Source organism: Syngnathus floridae, chromosome 20, assembly GCF_059516105.1.
Source record: "Syngnathus floridae isolate MCC-2025c chromosome 20, RoL_Sflo_1.0, whole genome shotgun sequence".
In the NCBI taxonomy this organism is placed as follows: Eukaryota; Metazoa; Chordata; class Actinopteri; order Syngnathiformes; family Syngnathidae; genus Syngnathus; species Syngnathus floridae.
In genome coordinates, this window is record NC_142432.1 from 4,918,114 (window position 1) to 4,944,793 (window position 26,680).

The 26,680-nt window shown below is 50.3% G+C and overlaps 1 protein-coding gene across 4 annotated transcripts; it reads right to left on the bottom strand.

The window, feature by feature from the left end:
- Nucleotides 1–25,529, bottom strand: LOC148380886 (receptor-type tyrosine-protein phosphatase mu-like). Of its 4 annotated transcripts, XM_088363148.1 has the most exons (37): nt 25,285–25,528; nt 19,468–19,581; nt 17,757–17,903; nt 17,591–17,700; nt 17,403–17,481; nt 17,131–17,246; nt 16,891–17,065; nt 16,481–16,593; nt 16,181–16,361; nt 13,385–13,699; nt 13,199–13,308; nt 12,936–13,137; nt 12,740–12,842; nt 11,903–12,084; nt 11,688–11,782; nt 11,115–11,151; nt 9,891–9,983; nt 8,731–8,863; nt 7,987–8,105; nt 7,850–7,918; nt 7,670–7,696; nt 6,466–6,477; nt 4,960–5,147; nt 4,122–4,209; nt 3,689–3,765; nt 3,259–3,295; nt 3,073–3,170; nt 2,748–2,864; nt 2,523–2,677; nt 2,318–2,453; nt 2,101–2,250; nt 1,699–1,872; nt 1,501–1,632; nt 1,301–1,426; nt 1,068–1,225; nt 835–970; nt 1–756 (listed from the first exon to the last, which is right to left on the bottom strand). In XM_088363148.1, the coding sequence occupies exons 1-37, from the start codon at nt 25,337–25,339 to the stop codon at nt 703–705; spliced, it is 4,413 nt and encodes a 1,470-aa protein (XP_088219274.1). In that variant the 5' UTR covers nt 25,340–25,528; the 3' UTR covers nt 1–702. The 4 variants fall into 4 exon arrangements, with proteins under 4 accessions (XP_088219274.1, XP_088219275.1, XP_088219276.1 ...); XM_088363149.1 differs by lacking the exon at nt 6,466–6,477 and having other exon boundaries at nt 7,850–7,915; nt 25,285–25,529; XM_088363150.1 differs by lacking the exon at nt 9,891–9,983.
- Between the last annotated feature and the right edge of the window lie 1,151 nt (nt 25,530–26,680).

Below are 26,680 nucleotides of genomic sequence, written 5' to 3' on the forward strand. Positions count from 1 at the left end.
TGCTTGACTTTTTTTTATTCATCGTAGCTATGAACCAAACAACACAAACACGATTCTTCAATAAATACATTTAACGTCAGCACCAGACGTGTCTGCATGCTTCATAAGGACAAGAAATAATAAATAGTGAGTTTTATGTACACAAATATCAAACGTCACAACTCGCAGTGTCTTACAACGCCCACCTGGCCGCCGCACAAACCCAAAACAAAGACTTCTCATTCATACGTGGGCTACTTTTGTCATTTTGACACAACTTACCACTGTGCTCTCATCATGCATGAACACACACTAACACACACAAGGATCCAATTCTTTCTCCCCCCAAAAAAATCCATAAACGCCTCCTTGAATGTGATGTTTATGTTTGTGCGTGTGTGTGTAAAGCAGATAAAAGCACATTTAATAAAGATGGCTTCTTTGCCATCATCATATAACAAACAGGAAGCGATGCACATCAACTTTGGGAGAGTGAATGGAAGCTCCACTCAGGAGTAAAGATGCATACCATGAGCATGGGTCCTCAAAAAAACACGCGTGTGCATGTGCGTGTGTGAACGTTTGACAGCATTCGAACAAAACAGTGCAAAAACATGTCCTCCACTAGTAGTCGTCGCGCTCGTCGTTTTGGACTTCCCGGTTATGTCCGGCAGCGAGGAGGCTGATAAAAGGAGGGTGAAGATGGAAGCAGCGTTGTCCTCTCTATGTGGAGGACAAATACTCCAGAGCCACTTCATAACAAAACTTGTATTGTTCCTGTCAAGAAAACAAGAAACAATAGAAATGGCCTCACGGTCAACTGGTCAGGTGTGTGTATGTGCACACGGGTGTTACCAGAAGTTCCACCATGTTGGGTTTGTTATTTCTCAGCGTTTTGACAGCATGAAAAACATCGAGGGACCGCTGCTGCCGTAACATGTCGCAAACGATGTTGACGCCGCAGAAGACGCCACTGCGCCCCCCGCCATTCCTAAAGCAGAAGAAAAAAAAAAAAAAGAAAAAAAGGTGTATATTTCTAACGTCTGTGTAGCAAATGAATGTGCGCACTTTGTTGCGGGCGTACGTACAGACAGTGCACAAGCGTGCGTCCATCTCCGCCGTCATCCTGCCATTTGTCCACCAGGTGGAGCAGCTTGAGGAAGGAGCGCTTGCTGACGGGCGTATCCCGGTAGCGAGGCCAGCCCAAGAACTGGAACTGCTGAACCATCCGGTAGCCGTCCTGAGGCTATCGGGTTGGAAAAGAAGACTATTAGAGGAAGAAAGATGAGAGGGAGACAAAATAAGAAGAGCCCGCCCGCACCCTGGTGTTGTTGTAGATGCGGAAGATGCGGCTGATGACGTCCTCCTCCAGGTCGGCCGACACAAACTCCACCTGCAGCGAGCCCAGACGATGGACGCCGTTCTCGGGCCAGTACTGGGGACACAGCTGGAGGACAGCGGGGAACAAGTTCAAAGCGGTTCCCAGCCATGCTTTCTCCACGCTTCATGCGGAGTGCCGACCTGCGCCGGGTCCACGTCGTTGAGCATGACAATTGCGGTGCAGTGGTAGTCCAGGACGAGGCGCCAGAAGTCCTTGACGGTGTTGGGAAGAGGATGCTGTGCCACGATGAAGGCCGACGGCTGCTTGTAGCTCTAATAGGCACAAAGCAGGTGAGGTGGGCATGGGAGGGGCGAGTCAGGAGCGACGGGCGCACATACGTCCATGAGCGCGGCGTTGATGTAGTTGGAGCTCTCGCCGTCCATGGTGATGAGGAGGGGCAGGCAGCGGTCGGGAGGAAGCACATCCATGCGGCGGTTCTTGTCGTGGTTGCGTGGCAGCAACGCGATGCTGCAGTCCTCCACACGCAGCGTCGGCGTCACCATGTTTAACGTCTGCCGCACACACACGGTGTCACAGCCGACACTATTTTTCTCGTCAAGTTTTTTTTTGGGGTAGCAACATATTTCTCCAAAATGTGCTTTCTTAAATCGAGCTCGTGGAAATGCTGAAACGTTAAGAATGGAAGGAGTAGATGTGGATGATTGTGAAAGAATCCACGTAGAGGTTCTCACTTTATCTTTGAATTTTTGGCCAATCGATTTATTTTAAAGGCACTTTACCCGAAACTCTTCCTTGATGGGACTGGAGTTGGTCTGCGGGTCCGGACGGGTCATGTCGTAGTAGACGGAACAAAGCTGATTGGCCGAGATGGACGTGTCGCCGCACAGACACGCCTCCAGGATGGCGTCGTGGATGAAGACGTACTGCTCCTGAGGGTGTAGGGCGTGGCCTCGTCACCTTTTGAGCCCACCGCCGCCGCGCCGCACTTAAGCGTACCTCGGTCTGCACCATGTTGACGCGTCGTGCTCGCAGCTCTCGCACGCAGTTGTAGATGTCAACCACGCCCTCACGCTCCGCCATGTCCAGCATGATGTCGATGACCATGAAGCAACCCGTGCGGCCCGCACCCGCGCTGTTACGCACACGCACGTCAATGAAAAGCGAGACAAGGAAGACGGCAGAGACGAGGAAGGTGTCAGACCTGCAGTGCACCACGGTGGGCCCGGTGGCGGGAGGCGTCTTGGCCTTGACACGGCGGATGAAACCGAGCAGTCCGGTGGCGTGCGCCGGGACGCCGTGGTCGGGCCAGCCTGTGAAATGAAACTGGCGGATCTCCCGGATCTCGGCCGCGCCCCTCTGGAACACAAGGGCGACCCGTTAGCGGGGCTCGGCTCAGGACCGGCGACGACCTGACGAAGCGGCTCACCTTCTCCACGGCGAAGGTTCGGATGACGTACTCGGAGAGCAGCTGCGTCTCCATCAGCGTCACGGAAATGTCCCCGAAGATCTCGCTGTCGTCGGGCCAGTACTTGCAACACTTGACCTGCACGTAAGGCACACTTCTCAAAGACGGCCCGGCTTGGCTGAAGGTCTGCACGCATTCCCGCACTTTTCCTTCTGCCTGAAGTTCACGTCAGGACGTGGCTTTACACCGCTTCAACAAGTCATGTCACACAGGTGTATTGTGGGAAATGAAGTCATACACACACACCCGCATTCTTTCGCTCGTTCTCTCTGTGTGTATTGCTTACCCGCCCCACCTCCACCAGGTTGGTTACCATGACGATAGCAGCCGTGTTCTCCTGCCACACCATCCGCCAGAAGTCGTACATTGTCTCCCGCATGGGACCTGCGGCGCGCGCCCACACACACATACAGACGTAACGCAGCGCAACACACACGGGGGTTGTGATGACACGTGAGGATGAGTTGCGGACCTTGCGTGGCGATGTAGTGGTTGGGCCAATGGTAACCCTGCAAAGGAAGGAGACAAAGGCAACTTTTGATTGACAGATGAAGAATTTCCTCGGAGGGGGGCGGAGTTTTCACTTTGATTTTGTTAGGATGTCATTGTGGTAAAACAAACTAGCCCACAAACACACACACACACTGTGTTTGTTTACTCAGTCAACACCACTTGCATCCAGGATGACCACTGTAACCATGGAAACAGAAAGGGCCGCCATCTTTTGCATTGACCTTTAAAGGCAACCAACTATTTATTGAGTGAGAGTGTGTGTGTGTGTGTGTGCACGCGCGTGCGTGTTTTTGAGCTCATGATGAAATACAACCTAGTGAGTCCATGTTGAAAGCTGTCTTCATCTTGTGTGCTTTTTAGGACTGTGTGGGTGTGTGTGTGTTACTCACGTCGACATAGCTGGCGTTGATGTAGTCGGAGCCCTTCTCTCCATCTTGAGGCTGCAGACGTACACGAGAATGGTCGTCTACCACAGGCACGTACATATGCGCAGACAGACAGGCAGACAGACAGGCAGACAGACAGAGTAACAGGTAAGCGGGGCGGTGCCTTGAGAGAAGAGACCTCGGAGGTTTTCGGGATATGAGGCGCCAATTTCTTTTGTCACACAACTTAGATGGTGTGTGGTTATACTGCCCCCGGTGGCCCGGGCGGGCACACCAGAATGGTCGCATGAAATCCTAAAGCACAAACTGATCAACTGTTTAAATTCTATGCAATCAAGTTATGACTACAGTTTTCCAAAAGACACAATTAGAGAATTCTATTTTCTTTATAAAAAATATTTTTTTGGGTGATGGGGGCAGATTAATGCGTACATACAGGCAATGATGTTCCCGTAGCGATTTTTCATTCTGTTTTCATCCTTCTTGGCCGATTCCCAAGGTGCCGACTGACCCTCCAAGAAACTCTAGGCAAACAAACACAACAGAAATGAAGTCATCCATCCATCCATCCATCCATCCATCCATCCATTCATCCATCCATCCATCCATCCATCCATCTGAAGACAACATGTACATCTGTTGCGTACTGTCATGGAGACGGGCAAATGTGTGTGAGGGTGTGTACTGTCGGCGAGCGAGACACTGAAATAAAAAAAGAATACCTCTTTTTCCTCTATTCTTTTTTTTTCTTGCTTTTGTTCCTGACTTCCGTCACTCATTTGCAGTTGTGCTAATGCTTTGTGTCCTGTCCTCTGTTCTTTGACCAAACTGCGGGAGGCACTGTTAGCCCAACTTGAGGACTCGCTCCAAAAACACCTCCGCCTCAAAGACGAGAAGCAATTTTTGAAAAGGAGCGACCGAGCCTAACCCGGCCAGGCAGGTGTGTCCCACTCAAAGCTCATCGGAAGACGCTCGCTCATTAAGAATTCCGGTCAAGCGTCGCCGAAAGTCCCATTTGGAGACAATACCAATCAAACGGTGTGAGAGGATGATTGCGACCAATGAATTAGAAGAACAACTGTGCGAAACAATGAACTGATGCGTGTAGTTGACGAGAAGATAGGAAACTCTCACCTCGTTGAGCTGTCCGATCGGATGCATTGACAAAGAAGAAGCAAGGCGATCATTATTATTATTATTATTATTACACACAATTTGCGTGCATGTGTGTTAATGGGTAAGGCGGGCACACACTGATACAAACGCGCCCCCACCTCGTACTCCTCCTTGAAGCCGTAACCCTCGGAGCACTTCATCTGCGTGATGTGCTGCAGAAGGTCGGCCACGCGGATGGCGGGGTGCCTCTGGGCCGAGTCGGGGTGGTAGCGTGGCGGCTCGCGCTCCGCTTCACGCTGCTTCAGGTGGTTCTGGACCAAGCTGCTGGTCTCGCTGCTCAGCTCGTCTGTGGCGTAAGCACACACAAAACCACAAAGCACGTCAACAAGTGGCCACCGTGCCAAACACCGCAAATGACACCCGGACCTGGTCCAAATGGGCCAAAGTGGTTTTTCCTAGTGCCCAGATGATGACAAGACACACACGCGCACACACATACACACACACATGCACACAACTAAACATCACATTTAAGGAGGCGTTTAGATTTTTGGGGGGCAATTTTTGCGATACAATCAGAGACACAAAGTGTGATCGAGGTGCCAATCAAGCGCACCCGGGCAGCGGCACATACCCGCAGCATCACGCTGACCTGAGCTGGGACTTTGCTGAAACTAGTTTGGAATATACACACGTGGAAAAGACTGTCCATCCCACTTGAGCTAACTACTTTGCATGAGACGAGCAAACAGAAGCGTGTAAAGCTCGGGCAGCTGAACAAATTCAGGAGGCGGACAAAACGAGCGACATTGCCGCTGGACAATCACCTCGTTAGGAGATTCCAGTAATGGCACAAACTCAAAATGGTAACTTTAGTACGATAGTTTACCATTCTAAAACAAAGAAGCCATGCGAGCAACGTAGCACTGACGTTGGGTATCTCACAATGCTAATGCTAGCATACCTAGGGCCGTTAATTGGTCTAAGCTGGAGAGCGTACGTTTGCCGAGAAGATTAATCACAAATCATTAATCATTTTTGTTTGCTCACCGGGGGCGAACGAGGGGGAACCGGTGAAATGTGGCTAACAATTGTAAACTTGTCCTTGGGCTGACATGACTGCAGAACAACCGAAACTCAACTTTTTTTCCCCATGTGATTTACCGAACTAGATTTACTGCTGGTCAAGTTACAGTATTGATCCAGAACAAGTCGTGGTTCAGGTCCAGGACTGGATCAGATCCAATAAACTTCTCGATCCAGTAGAGGTTCTGACCCAGTACTGAGGTTGAGATTAGGTACTGTTCCAGATCGAGTAGTGGTCAAGATGGAGAACTGAAGGAAATCGCTTCCGGTTCTGACACACAAACCTCAGACCTCGCGTGAGTCACTAAGCTCTCTGCTCTCATTGGCTGCACTGCTTCCAACTCAACCAATCATGGCAATGAGATGAAGGCGGCGGCGATAGCGGCGATAGCGGCGATGGCGGCGGCTCGTGATGCGTGACACGACGACAACACCAATGGCGAGCAGCTGGAGTGGAGGAACCGCGCTCGACGACATCACAGAGGGCAGTGGGCATGGCCACATGCACTGAGGCGACCCCTTCCCACCACCCCACCCGCGTGCACCCCCATCCAGCCCCCTTTGGTCCCCAAACTTACCATGAATGGGAACTTTTACACAACAAAGACGACAAGAGGAAGAAGAGAAAGAAAGAGAGAGAGAGGAGACAAGGTTTAAGCAACAACTTGAGCTTCAGCCTTAGCCTGCACACAAGCTAGGCTAGCATAACGCTAGTCAATCATCAATCCAACAGGAGGCGCCTTCTTGCAGCCTTTTAGCCTGCTCACGAGCTCAAAAATTCAGCGGGCCTACCTATCTAGACTCGCACATGTTGCTAACCTGACTAGCCAAGCTCATCCATGTCCTCTGAGCAAAAGCAGTGGGAAAACACAAAGACACCGCTTGCCGCGTCGCAACATGGAAAAATACGATTTCTAACGGCCACCGTTGCTTCGGTAAAAACACCTTTGGAATGATACGGGAGTCAGGAATGAGCAGCGACTGCGAATCATTCCAGACTCCGTAATGACGAGCCGGGCAGTGGACTACATAGCGGACGGCGTTAAGAACCACTGAAGCTAAAAGCGCCGTTAGCCTCCCTCTGAGACTTAGCGTCCCAGTTAGCGTTTAGCGGTGTTTGGCAGCATTCGGCAGTTTGGCAGCGTTCAGCAGGATTTGGCTTCTTGCTCTTCCCCCAAACTTCTGACTACCGCTGCGCTATATTGACAAAACTGGACCGTTGCAAATTCCTCATCTACACAGCGCCATAATTAACCAATATTGTATTCTCTTTCCATGGAAATGTGATTTGACCTTTTCTCCATTTATTAGACAGAAAACATACAAATAGGTTTGTTGTATGTACAGAGCCAATTGGCCAATGAAAAAATTCCATTGAGAAAATGTGGTGCGGTTAAAATTTTTTTCATTACGCTGTGAGGCGGCGCGCCATGTCCTAGCAAACATACGGATATAATTTGGAACCGACGGATTTTGGAGGGTATCCATGCACGGGTCGGAGGGCGCAGACATGTGGTGGATGCAGGATGGGGTGACGGGCCGACAGACGGACGCTGGGCGCTTTCCAATCAAGAAGCAAAATGGACTTGAAATCAAATTGACTCATGAAAGGATGACTGGTCGCTTTCCATGAAGAAGCCAAGAGCAGCGAGCGGGGATGGAGGCAAGCCACAAGGTCAACACTTCCTGTCTGTCTGCCTCTCCCTATCTCTCTTGTCTACTTCCCGTCCGTCCGTTTGCTTCCTGTTCTACAGGAAGGACGAGAAAGAAAAGACGGCTCACCTAAAATGGCGGTCGGCACTGCCGCGTCTGCCAGAAGCGCACACACAAGTAGAAGGATAGATTAATGACAATGCAGAAACACAATTCAACCTTGACTTAGGAAGAAGCAAGCAAGGAAGGAAGGAAGCAAGGGCGTAAGGAGTTCATTTAAGAGGGAGGGATGACGGACTGAAGCGTTACCTGCGTAGTAGGACTTTGGAATGGTGCTGCTGTTAGTCTTCATGGTGAACGTCGACGCGGATGACACTGCTGGCAGCACACACACGCCGTCATCATCTGGCTCATTTGGATTGTGTGTGTGTGCGTGCAATACTCACTATGTCCATTGAGAGTGTGTGCGTGTGTGTCCACCATTGTTGGGTGCTGTGAATTGTTGACCATGAGAGTCATTTCCTGTCTGGAGCTTAGAGTTTCCTTCCTCTTCTTCGCCAACTTCCTGTTGGCATGGAAAAAAAAAAAACACAGCTCAAAACAGGCATACACAACCCACGTCTATTCATGTGTGTATGCGTGCGCATTGGACATATGAAAAAGCGACCTTCAAGTCTCCTTTAAAAGCTTTATGTATTTTTGCTCTTTCTATTCCAAGTGTGCAAAATCAAAACATCCATTTGTCTGATTCACTGACGCATGCACATACACGCACACACACTTTGACTCTGACCTGAAGATGGAAAAGCTAACAGTCATATATATAAATAAGTATGAAAAGCTGTTTTTAAAATGAAAAGACCTGTGTGTTTGTTTGTGTGTGTGTGTGTGTGTGTGTGTGTGTGTGTGTGTCCTCCCTGAGGCAAGCGGCTGACCCCACCCCCTCATGTCTTCTCGAACGCTTTGACTCGCCTGGAAAAACATTTTTCCGTTTTTTCTTTGAACAAATGATTCCATTTGAGATTCTATTTTTCTTTTCTAACACAACCTCAAATGCTATTCGCTCTCCAATCGGACGATGAAATATCGATAATTACGAGGTGGAATTTTCCTCATTTTCATCTTTTGGTCAAGTTGAAGAATGAGGAGCTGATGTGCCCCCCTCCCCCCAGATGTTTTGCACCATTTACCCTTTTTTCATGAGGAGAATGACCCCGAGGAAGATGATAATGAAGAGCAAGACCCCAGCCGTGGCGCCGGCGATCTTCACCGTGTGGTCCGATTGTTTCTCGTGATCCGGGTCGGGTTTTCTGGTGGCAGCGCCTGAAAGCGCAGGTGCAGAAACATCAGCCAGCACCAAGCTAACTTGGCTTATTACCGCCGGTCCACAAACGATGCAGATGACCTGCATCCGCTTCACATCAAGGTTATCCACAATGTCACAAAATTAGTCAAACTAGCGCACGGACGTTTTTGACAAGCCTCTGGGGAAAAAAAGTTGTGTTTTACAGGCGAGAGCCACTCAAAATATGGATTTGTGGCGAGCGGCTCTCCAAATCGATTCGGCAACGAATCAGAGCACTTTGACAGCGTCGTCGTTGGCGTCAAGGCTAAAACCATTTTGCTGTGGCGCTTTGATGCTCCAGACTGGTTGAGAACGGTCAAGGCTCTTTCTCAAAAGCCACGGAAATATCTTGGTTACTAATAACTTATCTGGTCGAGGTCAGCTTGACTGGTGACCTGATCCTCTATCGCACACCTGCATGCGCACGCACAAACCATCAAAGACGTTTGTGTATAAACGCAGATTTCTTAACCTTGGGCTTTCGCCTGACACACTGAGGGGGAGGTGTGCTTTTCTGTCTGTGTGCTGTAAATGAAAGCAACACAGGCACAGGCACGCTGTGTGTGTCTGCGCCGATGGGGTACGCAATAAGAGCCCCTTTCAAAATAAAACCCCCTTTGAAAGCAGCCGTTGGAGCCTTTCTTGTGCTCTCCGCCCTCGCTTGCCAGCCGAATAAGTGACAGTGGTTGGGCGGCAGAACCATGCGTTCGTTCATCGCAAGCTACAAGTCGAAGGCTAGATGTTCCTGAGTAGACTTACGGACATTGCAGGTACTACGAGTAGCACGCGGTTGTCAACGAAGAGCCACATTTAAGCACGTACTCATCGCACCCATGCGCCGAATCTTCTTTCTAGCGAGGAGCGAGCATCTTCGGACACTCCATGGATGGGCAAGAAACGCTCGGCAAACGTGACAAGAGGAGCAACTGACGGTGCCGGCGAAGGGGGCCTTTCCGATCGATGTGTATGTGTGTGCTCTGTGCAGACGTGTGGGCGATGTCTGACCTGCCAGCTGCTTGTCGCCGGCGGCGGCGGGGCCTCGGAGGCCGAAGCCGAGGGCGGCGTGCGGCGTGCTGAGCTGAGTGCTGATGATAGCAGCTGGAGGGAAGGAAGAAAGAGAGGAAGGAAGGAAAGAGAGGAAGGAAGGAAGGAAGGAAGGAAGGAAGGAAGGAAGGAAGGAAGGAAGGAAGGAAGGAAGGAAGGAAGGAAGGAAGGGAGGAAGGGAGGGAGGAAGAAAGAGAGGAAGAAAGAGAGGAAGGAAGAGAGGAAGGAAGGAAGGAAGGAAGGAAGGAAGAGAGGAAGGAAGAAAGAGAGGAAGAAAGAGAGGAAGGAAGGAAGGAAGGAAGGAAGGAAGGAAGGAAGGAAGGAAGGAAGAGAGGAAGGAAGGAAGAGAGGAAGGAAGGAAGAGAGGAAGGAAGAGAGGAAGGAAGGAAGGAAGGAAGGAAGGAAGGAAGGAAGGAAGGAAGGAAGGAAGGAAGGAAGGAAGGAAGGAAGGAAGGAAGGAAGGAAGGAAGGAAGGAAGGAAGGAAGATAAAGGAAGGAAGGAAAAGGAAGTAATGTGCAGAGAGGCAGCACAGAGTTAATACATGCACAAAATGTCCTGTGGACGGCGGCGCCATCGCCAAGCTCCATATGACCAAACAGGTATCGTTTCGGTGAGCACACCACAGCCATGATGGTGGCGACGATTTATGGCCATATTGGCTGTTCCGTGTTCTCCGCCGCCATTGGCTACATTTGTGCCATCTCGTGGCCGGGAGCGGTGGGACATGGTGCACCGCCATCAACGGGGAAAACAAACCGGTGAGGCACGCGTTACCAAAGGGTCAGTCGCGACGGCAGATCTTTGGTCACAACTCTCCCTCCCGATTGGATAATCAGTCACAGGCCAGCCAATGTTTCACAATCCTCGCTGCACTCCTAACAAGTCGACACGCTTGGCTACCACGGTGCGACCGTCGGGGGAGACGGCGGCCAATCGGCTTCCGCTATCATTCAAAAGTGTTGTGTTTGCGCTCTGCCCAATGTCTCCCTGGCGAGTGCCACTCATTAGCATCATGTTAGCATAGCATCCAAACCGGTCGGTGTGCGTGCATGAGCGAGGACACGCCAAGGACACGTTAGTGTCTCGCTGTGTCCCCCTTGAAGCCAGCTGCTAAACTTTGCTTTATGGGTTCAATCTACAAACTCATTCCTCACCTACTGAAATAAAAGTCAAGATTGCATTACCTTTAGTGGCCACACGGACACAGTCAATCTTTGTCTCCTGTGAGAGAAAACACACACACACAGGTTGTAAACAGAATGGACAGAAGGAAAATGGCTGTGGCTCAGCCCGTGGCATTTAACAGCCAACACACAGGCACACACACACACACACACACACACACACACACACCCGAGTCCTTAACTTCTACTCCATCTGGTCCCCATAAAGGCATAAAACAATACAAACACACACTGGGACAGCTCCTGCTACTTGCGTGCGCGTGTGTGTGAAAGAAACAGATAATTGTTTACTGCTGCGCACACACAAGATGTTATTGTGTTGTGTGTTAATTATTGACGCTTGGAGGTTTAATTGGTGTGTGTGTGTGTGTGTGCGCATTGAATAATGCAGCGACAGGAGAGCTTTTCACTGTCACCACACCGCAGACACGGCGCCGTAGCGAATGTGTGTGTGCACATGAATATTCATGAGCTCTTGTGGTTAATTTGTCGTCTGTTTGTTAAAACCAGAAAGACACAAGATGTTCCATCTCACTTTGCACCCGGCCACCGTGTGCGTGCGTGCGCGCGTACCCCGTTAGCACTGCTGACTGCCTGGTAGTAGATGGCGTAACTCTTGTGAGGCAGTAGAGGAACATTCCAGAATCCACCATATGTGCCATTATCACCTAAACAGCAATACGTACAATAATGTCACTGTCATAGCATCTTCATCATCATCATCAACTGCAATGTCAAACTCCTCATTGTCTTCATCATCATCAACCGATTGTTGCCGTTGTCCTCACCGACGCAAAACGGCGTGGCTTTGTTGACGTGGCTCACAGGTAGCTCGGCGCTGAAGTAGTAGTGTGAGTCGAGCTGGCTGGCGTTCAGGAAGTGGACGGGGACCGGGTAGCAGCGCAAGATTTCTGCAGTGCCCCTCGTCTGCCTGCGGGGGCGCTCCTCCTCCACCACCACCTGGTACTTGCTGCGTACATGCAGGCACATTCATTAGCATTAGCAGCCAATTGTTATGCACCACCAAAAAAAAGCCATGTTTATTTTTTAATGACAACAATGTCATCATCATTCATTCTCCGAGCGCTTCCTCCAATCACAAGGCACCAATAGACAATTAAGAGGCCTCCGTTAAGCTAGGATGCGTCTTTTCGCAATGTGGCACAGTGGGAACACGACAACTCCACACAAAGAGTCCGAACGGAACCCCAAGCCGTCGGGCCCATGCCCGAGCCGCTCGCCCACCGTGCCGTCACTACCCTCATCATCTGAAAACTTGTTTGGGTGAGTGAAAAACAAGTTTAGCTTTGCGTTTAAATCACACACACACAACCGTTGAAATATTGAACAGCATCAATCTTCCGCTTGATTAAGTTTTCATGAGGAAAAACATGAAAGATTTAAAGAACACGTTGAGCAGATCAAAGTGTCATTTGAATTCTTTGACTATGACATCACTGCGCACACATCCACTGGTTCAAAAAAACGACTCAATGACATACCGATAGTCGCGAGCGAGTGAACGCAGGCACGCACTTGTCCATGTTCAAATCTGAGCTTTGGCATCTCAATGTGATTCCATGAGGCAAATTGTTACTTACTGCTAAGAACAAACAGCATCTCACCTGACGGGGGCGCCGCGGCTGCGTGCCGGTCGTAGTAGGACGCTGACGGTGGCGTCGCTTTGGTTGATTGGTGGCTGCCGCTCGTACGTTGGCATGATGGGAGCTGTGTGTGTAAGGGGGGGGGACAGCGAGGTGAGATCGATCATCATGGTGTGTGATTTCACTGTGAAGAGTCCCCGCCCGGCCCCGCCCACACCTGAGATCTTGGTGGTGAACTGCGTGACGGCAGGTGGTCCAAAGCCTTTGGCAGTGGCTGCTCTTATCGTGAAGGAGTAGGTGGAGCCCGGGAAGAGTCCAGTGAACACGTGACTCGTCTCATTGGCTGCCTTCAGCACCTTCCCGCTCTGATTGGTCAGGTCCACGTCCGAGTCGAACGAGCTCAAAGCTTTGAAGGAGACCTGACGAGAAAGCGAGCGCACATCACTTCGGATTTTGGAGACACACCGGCTGCCAACTGACCTCATAGTGGCGGATCCGTCCGTATGTTTGCAGCGGCGGCGCCCAGCTGACCCGGATGTGTTGCTCGTAGGTGCCGCCCGTGACGGACGCCAGCGGAACCGCTCCGGGAACTGCCGACGTATTAGCATTAGCACGAGCAAAAGCCTCCAACAGACTCGGAAGTAAGTCGGGTCAGTATTTTCGTACCGTCCTCGTCCGTCAGCACCAGCAGCTCCTCGCTCTCCTTACGTCCTTCAGGGTTGCTGAGGATGAGCCTGATGCTAACGTTGGTGAAGGGTGTGAGGTCACGCAGGGTGTGCTGTGGCGATACGCCCCGAGTACCGTAAGCCGTTTCTTGCCGTTCTTCGACCTCAGTCGCCCCCGCAGGTTGGTAGCGGTACTGCAGCGTCACGTTGTAGCTGTGACAACGCGTCACGCCGTAGCCCAAAGAGTCCCAACGCAGCGTCACCTCTTTAGAGCGCACCGCTGCCACCTGCAGGCCACGCGGACCGTGCAGCGGCTCTGCGTACGATGGACAAAGAGATAAGAGCCATGTTTGGGATGGGCAAGATTGCTCTGATTGCGGTCCACAGCCAAACGGAGAGGCAAAGTGACGCTTTTTGACGCCACAAATAAGTGAAAAAAAATAACGATGAGGTCATTTTTGTCCGGTGAGCCAATTGTGCCGTTTGGAGAAAGAAAGTGCATTTGAGATTGTCTCTTGTTGCCTCACTGTTGACATGAGATCGGATTTTTTTTTTCTTGTGCTGATTACCCCCAAATATGTCAGAGGTTCCTCATTACTTCAATGTTTTGTTTTCTGGTGAGTGCTCTGGAGAGGACAACCGTTCACTCGTACAACTTGTGAGGAGCAGCCCACACACCTCTGATCATCTGCTGCTTTTGGACATCAAAGCTGCGTTTGGTACCTTCTCCAAACGCTCCGAGACATCGACGGAAACCACTTCTGCATTTTACACCATCTGACACCGTTTGCCTTCAACACGGCCGCTTTTCGGGCTTTGAAATGAGTACTTGGATTCAATCAAATCCTGGCTTTGTGGACAAAGGGGCAAACGCTTGTGCTCCTTTGTGTTTATATTTAACGTTTCTTTTGTTCCTTCTTGCATGCCAGTGCTCTGCCGCTGGGCAATCGCGTACGCGCGCAAGAAAGAGGGATTACCGAGGATCGCGCCCAAATGCAACATTTGGACGATTTCCCTCAACCGTGTGCGTGTTTGACATTTAAATCAGACGATGAGGAAAAAAGATGGCTGCTGCAGTTGTCATTTTTGTCTGAGTGAAAAGTCAATCAAGCGCTTCTTCATCTTAAGCCAACTTCCTGTTGTCCTCACGCACGCACACACACTGAGGGCTTGTGTGTGACAGCTGTGTCTTTTGTGCGTGTTTTGCGTGGCTTCCTGTCGCCAAGCTAATTAGAGCGCTATTCACTCAATGGTGCAGCTGCTGGCTCGTCACCTTCGTCATCTTCATCGTGATCCTCCTGCTCGTCAGCGTCTTCAACACTTGTTGACACGATACGAGCGCATCCGTCCACTTAGCTCTTACTCGGCTACAGTAAAGCGTCGCGCGCTCACACCGCCGGATTCACACGGGGCTCGGCCCGTCACTCTCGCGACGAGGCGAGAAACAGTCGAGGCCAAAATGACACTAATCCTTTCGGCCTTGACCCATGCACGTAATATCCCAACGTCGGGAGACAGTGACAGATGTGATAAAGCGCGATGGGAAGCCTTGCAAGGTTGCAGCAAAAAGTGGAGAAGAAAAAAAGTGAGAAAGTAAAAAGGGTCTCAAAAAGCTTTCAAATGTTTCCTGGGCGAGTTGAGCGTGAAAATGTGACGTGAAAAAAGAATGACAGTGAAATATTGATATGGAATATTCTAAAAGCCTCGACAAACAGCGCACACACTTTAATGGATGTCGACACACACGTGCGCACGCTCGTGTGTGTGTGTGTGTGCTTTCTTCTGAAAATGCTTCAAATATTTCACTTTGAAACAACTCCTTCACAAGTTTCAACTGATTTGCATGCCAATTAAAAACACGCACGCACACAAACTGTTGACTTTAGATTTTAACTTGTGCATGGTGTTCTTGTCCGTCCTTCCGTCCTCGCTATAGCACCCACCGGCCCCGACGTCCAGCGGCGCTCTAATTGAAAAGTACGCAGCAATACCATCTCAAAAGAAGAAGCGGAGCCGTGGTGTCACACTGAGTCACCTCACTGGGCTCTAAGTCGCAAAGCTTGTATGATGGACACACTTATTCATTATTTAACGCACACGCACGTACAAACACAAACACGCACACACAGAGATTACATAATTGATGTGCCGTAATATGAATAAATAAAAGCGACTTGATGACAGACGAATGTTATCGGAGCGTAAATCATCATGCTGAGTGTGGAAGCCAACTGTCAATCACGAGACCGAGATGAGAGAGAGACAGACTCATTCAATCCCTGAGGTGTGCTTGTTTCTGTTACAAATAGTCCCCGGGGGGTGGAGCTAACCGGAGAGCAGCCATCAAAGTTGTGCAGCAACTTGACAACATTCCCCGCTGAGACTCTTTAGAGCGTGCATGTGTGCTAAATAGCAGCAGAAATGCCGTTTACGAAAATCAACAACAACAATCAAACAGTCAACAAAACAGACGAGGACAACACCTCATTAGATGCGCACACGCGCACGCACTTGCCGAAGCGTGCTCTGCAGCCATTAGCAGCTAATGGGCGCAGCGCTAGCGCAGCATCATCTGGCTCTCCATTTTAATGAGATGCCGGCTAGGCATTAGCCACCTGACGAGCGCCGCTAACTTGCCGCTAATCGGCGTGATCCTAATGGTTCTAATGTCTTGACGGCAACCCGACGCTCAAGGGCTCCGTTCTTGCCGTGAATCATGTTGGACTATTTAAGTGGATTCATTCAAATATCTTTGCTTGTTAGCAAGCGTAGCGGTTAGCTAGAGCGTGTCTCTCACCTGCACATTTGGTGCGGGCGCGTAGCGGCGGCCCAGGCTTTCCCGTGCCTCCCTCCAGGGGCCGGGTGAGCAGCACGCTGATGCGATACTCAGTATCGGGGTCGAGGTGGCCGATCTTGTGGTTGGTCTTGTCCACCGGCGTGGTGTCGATCAACACGCCCGCCGCTGTGCGGTACTCCACCTGAACGCAAACACACTGGTGTCAGGAGTGCCCTCGTTTCAAAGTTCAAGGGGGAAGGGTAGAGGTCATTTCAGGTTCATCCTGCCTGGAGGCCCCGCCCACCCGAAGCAGCCGCTCACCTCACGCTCCACAATGGGACCGTCGCCATTGATGGAGTTGGCGTTGAGTTGGATCCACAGGTAGGTGGCACCCACCGCCGTCAGCTGAGGCGGGGCGATGGGCACGGGGGGCTCTGAGGGACACACGAGAGCGCCGTGAGTGGCACACACAGCACACCCGGACGGGAAAGGGACCGATTAAAGATATCATTAATATTCGTGACCTTGGGCGAGTCGCAGCAGACCTGGAATTTATTACCCACAATCCCCGCTGGTGCTGCTCTACTTGCTGCTGACCCACTTCACTCACTGACACACGAATCCTCGTGTACAATCTAGAGCTGTTCAAGTCTGTGTCACTCAAGGAGGGCTTGACTCGGACCCAGTAGGAGGTGTGTGTGCGGAGGGCAGGTAAGGGGCAGCACACTCACGTTTGACAGTGAGGTCAGCATAGGAGGAAACCCCAACCCCGCGCTCGGACTGGCCGATGCAGCGGTAGCGGCCCGAGTCTTCTTTGCTGGTGTTGTCCACGTGAAAGGTCGCCACGTAACGCAGCAAGTTGACTGGCTTGGTTTCCGTGGCCATGGTGCGACGACCACTCCCGCCCTGATGACACGCGCGGTGGTCATCGCCAATGTCATCATCATGTTCATTTTCAGGACGGGACCTACTTGCAGGAAGAGGCGGACGTCGTTGCGAGGGCGACCGCTCACTGTGCACGCAAACACCGCTGCCTGGCCCGCATTCACTTCCACGCCTTTGATGTGCAGGAAGTGAGGTGCGCTCGCTTAACATAGGCACACAAGGCAGCTATTTACTAGCACGCTAAAGCTGATGTTCAAGATGAAATGCTAACGCTAACAACAAACTGTTCAAGCTAACAAACTGATGCAATGAATGAAAGGAGGAGCAGGAAGATGGAGGTGGAGCATTGTGTACTTACCACATTCGTGTCCCTGCAGGGATAGGTCTTTAATGGCCGCGCCCCCTCCGAGCCCACCGCTGACCGCCTCGAACACCACCTGTCAATCAAGCGGGCAACACTATCGCCAAATGCATGGGGGGGTGCGCGGAGCCGTGTGCCTCAACGTCCAGCAAGTGCTGGCTGCACACGACGTGCAAGTGACCTACCTGGTAGACGTTGGGCCAAAACGTGGAAACAGCCAGTTCCAACATGTTCCACGTGCGTTGCTCGTGGCTGGAGGAGTTGAACACGGGAAGCGCCAGTGGACTGTTGTTCTCTGCAACACAAACACTCTCAACACACACGCACACACACCCACGCACGCGCACGGACCTTTAACGTAGACGTTGAGCTCGGCGTTGTGGAAGAAGGAGAAGTGGATGCAGTGCGTGTCGTTCTCTTTGAGCGGCGACATCAGCAGACGGGCCCGCCGACCGGCGCTGCGACCGCTCATGTTGGCGTACAAGAAGGAGGCGGATCCTGCGTACGGGGAGTCGCCCATGTGTTAGCATATAGCACGCGACGTCTGGAAACTTTTTCCCCACGTCCTCAATTGGGAGCTCAAGCGAGCTCACACCCGCCGACAACTGATTTCCAAGCCGGCCGGCGGCATCTCACACACACTCTACCAACCTCTACCTGGGTGTGTTTGTGCCTGCGCATGTCCACGCCCAAAAAGTTGCTCTGACCTTCGGGTCTCTTTGATCCACACAAGCATTGTGCTAATATCAAACGACACACAAGTGTGCGGCTGTGTGTGTGTGCTGGGATTTGCCTTCAAGCCTCAGCATACACGGCTGTGTGTGTGTGTGTTGTGTACAGCTGGCAGTGAGCTGATAACAGTCCTATTAGAAATATTAATATAGCCTGAACTCTGCAGAGACACACACACGCGTGTGCGTGTGCGCAGGCAGTGGAATAAATCAATGAGCGGGTGCAGCAGTGTGACCGACATTGTGGTTGCCACGGCGATTCCAAATGTCAACACGGTCAAGCCAAATAAGAAGAACCGCACAACGGCATTAAGTCCGTCGAGGTGTTGGACAGCATAGAGCGGACAAACGGGCGATGTTGGATCGCCGCTCCATATGGGGGGGGGATTCAACTGAGATATATCATTGGCATATTTTCGAAAATGACATTGGGCGAGCCCATTTTTATTTGTTTGTCCATCCCAAGCAGACCTTAAAAGCGCCAAACAGCGGTGCCACACGGCGGCCGCAACTTGAGACTCACAGGAGGCCACAGCGTCCCCATCTTCGAAATTCTCCGTCGAGGAGCCCCGATGCTCAATTTGCATCTGACGAGTGCGGAATTGTCGTGTGACCGGCACAGAGGCACGCAGGAAGCGCAAAACTCGTTTGGACTTGTCCTCGGTGCCGCCATTCCTGACACTTTGCTCTGTGTGTGTGTGTGTTCATGTTTGTGTGTCATCTGATAGCCTCCATTGACTGCAATTAGTCACAGAGGCACACGCGCACACTTGAGCGCACACACACACACAGGTCGGTGTGAGAAGAAAGGCGAGGAGGACATGAATCAGAGCGAATAGGACAGTAAGCACGTCCACTCTGTGTGTCCTCGCTCACATTGTCTTTTACGTGATTGGCTGGCTGATTTAAGAGCGCCGAGTTCTCATTCGTCAGCAGAGTAACCTCGGCGAGCATGTGACAAACAGCGCGCACACACACGGACTGGTGTTGTGTGCAGCCGAGTGTGAAGCGTGCGTCCATAAGTCAGAGGAGAAAGTGTCGCAAGATAAGAAAAGCTGCAGATTGTCTTTGCTGCTGCATTCAAGTGCAAAAAAAAAACACAGGGCAAAGCTCACATTGCTCGCTTGCTTGAAGAGCATTTTTCCATTTCCCGTGCAGGAAGCATGTGCAACCTCTCATTTGGTGACACGGAATTTCTTTTGAAAGATGGCGACTTGACCGAAGGCCAACCGGCGTGAGGACGGCTTTGGAACGAACGCTCGGATGGCCTTCCACGTGGCGCCTCGACATGGCGCTCGAGCGGGTTCCCTGAGGGAAGCCGGAGCGGTTACCTGTCGGCATCCAGACGGCAGCGTTCTGCGACGGCGGCGGGCCTTGCTCCCAGTCCAAGTCGTCTTCTTTGGACTGGACCAGATTGCAGTGCGGGCCTTGTCCCAACAGACACGCTGAAAAATACACGCAACAAGGTCAACAACAAAGGAAAAAACGAAACGTCCTGACGCTCGTTGACCGATTGATGACGACCGCTAAGACCAAACGAAAAAAAAGGACAACTTGCCGACAACCAGGAAAACCTTTGAAGGCCACACCCCTGATAATGCTGTTTTCTTGTCGATATGCACGTAAAGGTGGTCAATTTGGACGTTTGTGTTGCTATGGAAACCAATGTGAGCTCATCAAGAGGCAACGCAAACACAATTGCTATTTAGTGAGGTGGGGGGGGTGGAATCACTGCAAAGATCAATACCCGACATGCCGCGCAAACACATGCAGTGAGTTGGGGGGGGGGAGGGGCTACAAAAGGAGGCAGGAAGAGTTTTGGGGCGTTAAAGTTACAGGAAACTCACTTGCCTTCCTTTCTTTGTCTGCCCATCTCTCTTGCTCACACACACACAGTATAATAACACACATTAGACAAGCCTGGTTTCACGCTGCTAATTAGCGTGTGTGTTTGTGTGTGTGCATAATGGGTGCGCACCATTAGCCAGTTATCTGTTAGCACGTTGCTAAACCCTGCGAGATGATTGTACGAGACAGGGCAGGCCGCTGCTATGAAACGCCAGCTCCCAGCAAGTCCCACGGCATCTCACTGCGTGCGCGAGAGAGAGTGCGAGAGAGAGAGAGAGAGTGTGAGATTAGGGGTGACGGGGGACACACAATGACAGACAGCAGTGGTGGCATTTAAGTGGTGACGCACGCGCGCACGTACTCGGAGGGCAAACAATAAAATGTCTGCAACACAGCACTTGGGGTGCGCGTGCGTGAGTGTGACATAGTGCAGCAAGTGAAGGTGGGCAAGGAAAAATGGGCAACAAGGTTGTGGAGCTCAGAAAGGCTCGGGCCGCCACAAGCTTCTATGTGGAAAATAAAGTCTGTGTTCTTCTCAGATGGACATGAAGAACTTCCAAACGGCTGCTTTCGGTTCAAAACCCGGGCCGGTCGTCCGTCGATGCGCCCGTAAAATATTCTGTGCGTGTGCGCGTGTCCAGCAACACTAACTGGCTGCTAACATCTTTAGCTTTAGCAGAGCTGGCTAACTTGCCTCGGGCTGAATATGAATAATGCAGCAGTCAAGCCAGCGCGCTCGTGTGTACTTGAGGCATCACTGTGACGCTATGAGAATAAGATGCTAATGACTAATAATTAGCCTGAAACGTACACACAGATTATCTTGCCCTCCTCCTCCCTCAAGGCCGCAACTGCTGCTGGCAAGCGAGAGGAGGGAGGGGGGGGGGCATCAGGGGGGTTGCTGTCTGACTAGGCAGGACACAACTCGTCTGTACACGACAACAGCGCTGGGACGAACGTGGAAAGCGGCACAACCTTCTGCAGAGTGTCTGCGGCAACGCCACACGACAGCCCAAAACGCAATAATAAACCACAAGCTGGAAGTTGAAAAAGGCGGCCAGCTACTCTTTTACATCAAAGGCGCTCAGCATAAACAGCAAGCTTGTGAAAATCCAGCCTCACTCAACTTCATGGGGTGTTGTTCAGAATTGGGCTTTTCGGCACCGGGATTCAAACCCAGTTTGATGACCGCATCGCTCAATACCAGCAGCCGCACAATAATGGAAGGGCATTTTTGACTGGCAATATCATTTGGCATTTTGCCGATTATCGCTTCGGCCGTTTTCATGAATGCGACTGCCAGTAAGCGGTCAATTTAAAACTGGGTCAGGGGTTAATAGTTTGTCCTCTGGCTATTGTCCTTTTTTCAGCTGTAGTTACATTAAGCACAACTAACGTTGTATCTTCATTTTAAGTTATGTTTAAAAATAGAAAAGAAGCAGTGAAGGCTGACTGGCATCCAAAGATTGAAGAAAAAAAATATTTTCATAGCCAGGCAACTGCGAGTTTGGTGAGGCTTTGCCATTTGGATCTCCAGCCACAGCACGGAGCTGCTCACTTGTGCCAAGGCATTGGTGACCAATCCCATGCACCACATGGTTCAAGTCGATCACAAAACTGTCTATCTGTGTTTATGCTGCCGCCCGGTATGTTGTGGCCCAACACGGTACTGCACCCAAGGTGCGCAACTCCAAATTCAGACAGAGGAGCAAAACAAGGCGCTGCTTACAATTGGTCAAAATGCAGCCAGCCCAGTGCCTTCCTCCGTCTCGTCTTCCTGCTTCTCCTGGTGCCACCGTGGAGAAGGAGAAGGTCACCTCCGAGAGGGACGACATTCATCCTGACAGTCGAGGCAAAGGTCTTCACCCACAGAACACGCACGCACAAACCTTAACAAGACTTGATTCTGACGTCGGCCCTCTGAAGCGGACTAAGTTCATGTGTGTGTGTGTGTGTGTGTGTTAGTGCGCATGTGCGTGTGGCCTGGAGCTCCCTCACGGCGCTGCACTAATGCAAACTTGCTGCGGGTCGGACCTGAGGGGTACTTAGAGCGCCCCCTCCCTTACCCACCCGTCCTCACCTGCACAAAGGCGTGTGTGTGCGTGTGTGTGTGCATGCATACAACACTCTGACACACTGAAACAGACACGATCGGTAACCATGATGATGATGAAGATAATCTCTCAGTTTCTCACACACACAAATATCAATTCAAGAATATAGGTTACATAGAAGCTTCTGGCAACGCGTGTGTGTGTGCGCGCATGTGTGCACGCGCGACTGTTTAATGAGCTTGTGTGTGAGATCGCTGGCAGCATTTTACAATAATTAGCATAATGATGATAATATCTCAGCAATATATTTATCCTAAATTTGATAGATGTTTTTTCTCTTTTGTCCCACATTGACACAGACAGATGGTGTGTGTGTGCGGGTGTCGGCGTGTGTGTATAATGAAACGCTGAAGTAGTGACAAGTAAACAGGAATCATCAAACCTGCTGAACACACAACAGGCAGATTATAGTGACAAGACAAGACAGCAAGCACACTAATCCACATCTCATTAGTTGTGTCTGACGTGCACGCGCACGCTCACATCTTCAAACAATAATCCTTTGAATATGATCTGGGATTTGGGCCACAACACTAATCAGAGTGACATCTCAGAACAGGGATTAAAAAACTCACACAGGACACACACACGCACACACCGTGGTAATCTTTTGAAGACATGTTTTGGTAATCTCATGTCAAAGATATTATTTGCATCCATTTTGTTGTCACGGATACACGGCGGCATCCAAAGAGGTCACATGCCCCGTTTCCTAGTTTCAGTCATCGGCGAGGTGAGGCAGGTTTTTTTATTGATCTGCCCAAGGATCATAAGCGATGCCCGGCGGGACAACGGCATCCTGATTTTTTGGATCGCCGTTATCACGTCCGTGACATCGCGCATGACATCACACCACGTGGTGTGAAGCGGATCACAAGCGCGTCTAGTTGAGGAGCGCACACGCACGTACGTCGATCAAGCCGGTTAAACAAAAGGAGCGTAAATCCGCTAATCCTCGCCGCCGCGCACACGGCGTCTCCGGGCGGCAGCGCTAATCCCGCGGGCCGCGCTCTGCGTCCGTGAGGCCAACGCAGGCGTCACAAAATCTCGTCGACAATTTGTGCGGAAAGCCGACTAGCGAGACCACGATATGAGATTCTTCCACGGAATTTGAAAACTTTCCCTGGGAATTAATTTGCGGGAATAAAGGAGAAATGTACAAAATGGAATATTGGCAGAAAATAGTTTGTAGCGTACGTCCGGGGCATAAAACCGAAAAGTACATCACGATAGAAAGGTTTCACGTCGGTCGATATCAAGCTGTCCCAATCGCCAGAGGAAAAAAAAGCTCAACATGGCCACGGCTTGCACTCAGTGGGTGGACATGTTGGCATGCGAAAAAGAAACAAACACACACACACAATGTGCGAGCTTCATTAAAATCCTGACCAGATAAAAGAAAAAAGCTGAGCCGACTGCACCTGAACACACACTTGCACACACACACTCAAGGTGAAAATGGAGAGTCCTGACTCAGCGACGGTCTGAACCTGGACACATCAGGTCACAGGGGAGTGTGTGTTTGTGTGTTTGTGTGTAACAACTGGCCAGCATTTAGTTCCATGGCGAGTTGCGCAATTATTTGTATAAGTGTGACCACAAACAAAGCTTCCTTAGCATTGCCTGCTGTGACTCCAGAGATGGCCAACGTACCAAATCCCTCAGCGCCCTTTTCAAGCAACGACATTCTGATCTTGTCCGAGCCAAAAGCTAAGTTTTGACTAATGCGGAGATTAGCGTCGGCCGAGCGCATGGGCTGGGGCATTTTTGCGACCGCTGATGGCCATACGTGTGCTTGTTTTCCCGTGTGGGGAGCCCCGAGTGGGCGGGACGATGCCAGCTCGTTTGCGTGATAGGACGGCCCCCTCAAAACCAGCTGGAGCCGCCCAGGCAGGGGGCCAAGCGTGCCGTCGGTCATCGTGCGGGGAGGCCGCGTTTCGTACAGCGCAAAAAGCACGCTCGTATCCTAGTGGCCGAAAATGTCGGCATCGCCGATGACCCGCTCGCCGCGCTTTTAAAAAGTCACCGTTTCCATTAGCCAGCTCTCATTTGCTCTTTGAGGCGCTTGGAAGAAGGCCAAAAGGTGATTGGCTGCTTGCAGAGCCAGCGGAAGCGGCCGCCCGCCGCCTCTTTCAAGTTACTGAGGACAGGCCAGGGCTTTTTTTTCTCTCCCCCTCCTGCGCTGAGCAGCCAGGGAAGGGGTGAGCAGCTACACCCAAAGGAAAGGAGGCCTTCCTTTCGACTACGGCCTTTCATGAGCACAGTGCCCGCATGAACACGTCTCGCTCCAACAACAACTCTGTTTGAAAAAGACCATGCAGTTAAGAATCCTTGGAAAAGCCAAATCTTGCCCGAGCAAAAATGACAAATACAATGTCCGCATCAATGACGCACCAACTCGGACCCGTGGCACAACAGCAGACATGTCATGGAAGAGCGACAGCAAAGCCGCACTGATGCGACTTAAATATCTTTTAATGACAGCGGGAAGGAACAAGTGCAAATAATGTCTACTTGCGTCATGACGACTGTGTGTTGCCATTTCTGTGGCTTTGGCGACGGGTTATTCCTAATGTTTCCCAAACGGGAATTTTGAAATTGAATCTCAGTTCTTACTTGGTTTAACTTGAACACACTATTTTTATCTTGTTTAAAAAGAGATGGTGTTGAAAGATAAACGATGTTGTTGGTATTGATTTATATATTTAGGGGAAAAAAAGACATTGTAGAGCTGTAATTTTAATGTATTAAATTTTTTATCATACCTGCAGAATCCCCCCCCACACACACACACACACAAGCCCATTAATGTGAACACAACACACGTCCACAAACATGAACACAAAACCACACTCGGCCACGACACTAAAACAACGACAACCCGTAAACACAAACACGAAGACATGGGCACACAATCACACACGAACACACAAACTTGAACATACACGACGACACGAGCCCAAAAAGCTGCAAAGGCAAAAGAAAAGCCCCAAAAAAGACTCGCAAAAAAAAAGCATAGCGGGGGAAAATGTTGGGAGAGAGGGGAGGAGATTTGCACATGGAAACTTGGATGCCGACACACACACACAGATGCAGCCCCCCTACCCAGGCGACCCAACCCGCCAGCCCGCTGAGCCCAGGTCCAAGTCCGGCTGGTTTAAGATGTTGTGCCGTTTGTGTTGTTACCTGTGAGGGCTGCCGTCACGTGGAGCGACAAGAGCAACAAAGTTGAAACGTCCATCACCTTCTTCTTTTTCTTCTTTTACGCTCTTTTGGCTTTTTTTCGTTCAAGGTCCAAAGTGTTGGTAGCACTTCCCGTACTCTTCTTCCTCCCTTTTTCTTGTTTTCGGGTTGTTCCTCGTCGTCCTCCTCTGTCACGCACACGCGCGCTCGTTCGCGCTCTCACATGCACGAGCCCGTTCGCCCCTTCTCTCTTGCTGCGCGAGGAGGGGGCTGGCCTCGTGACGTCACAACGGAGGGGGGCTCAGGAGGTCGACGATTTTGATGATTGTCAACTTGTTTCGATAGACGAATTTCGATGATGTTCATGCTAACATTGAGTCCAATGTATAATGTGCGCGCGCGTGTGTGTCTGCGTGTGTTTTTAGTCAATTAACAACTTAAATTGGTGGTGATTAGCGGTGTGTGCGCGTGTTGGGTGCGGGCGCGCGCGTCTCACAAAGTCTCCTTTCACGTTCGCGCTCACGACGGCTCGAAGGCGACCCCTGCTGGACGCCACGCCGCGTACACCAGCCAAGGGTGTCCAAAGTCGGTCGGTCCTCCAGCGCCGCCGTCCTGCCTTTTTTTTTTTTTTCTTTTCCTGCATGCATGATGAGATATTTTACTGAGAATGACGAAACACTTGATAATATGAATGAAATCACTAAGTTTAATGACTACTTTGTGGACATTGGTCAAAAATTAGCTGAATAAATCACTGGTACGGAATGATGAATTTTGCTGAATATTAATATATATTATATTGTTCTCTGGTATTACCATATTTGAACTATTGCGCAGAGACAACTATAAAATCTCAGTAGCACAAATCACTCGCTCACAGAAGACTATTAGAATTACAAATAATCCTGATTACCTTGAACTCAACATGTTTTCTTAAATCTCAGATATTTAAATTCAATGATCTTGTAGATGATCAAACTGCTTAAATTATGTTCAAAGTGCAGCAAAACCTCTTGCCTAAAAACATTCAATAATTTAATTTAATTTAAATGCGTTTTCCTATTTACTGTACATGTGAAAGTAAAAGTACAATAAAACGTAAATTGTGATTTATTCAAATTAGCAAGGAAACGTGGAGGACAACCAATCGGAGCTGCACATACCACCTTTTTTCTAATCATGTTCTGTCGGAGGAATTCTCCAACTCTTCTCTAATGAGAAACAAAATGTAGAAAGAAACCTGTGTATTGCATTTGAATTATTATTCATTATTATTCTATTTATTATTTTACTTTACGACGAGATTTTTCTTTCTTTCTTAGGTGCTTTCCTACATTTGTACACAAAGCTGCATTTTGTTTAAATGTTGTTGCAGTGTTTCTTGCCAAGCAACTTCTCA

Coding starts and splice junctions, on each gene's coding strand:
- LOC148380886 (XM_088363148.1), bottom strand. CDS start 25,339: ATGGACGTTTCAACTTTGTTGCTCTTGTCGCTCCACGTGACGGCAGCC. Junction 7,919..7,986: donor ACACACTCTCAATGGACATA/GTGAGTATTGCA, acceptor GTGTGCTGCCAG/CAGTGTCATCCGCGTCGACG. Junction 757..834: donor CCAACATGGTGGAACTTCTG/GTAACACCCGTG, acceptor TTTTCTTGACAG/GAACAATACAAGTTTTGTTA.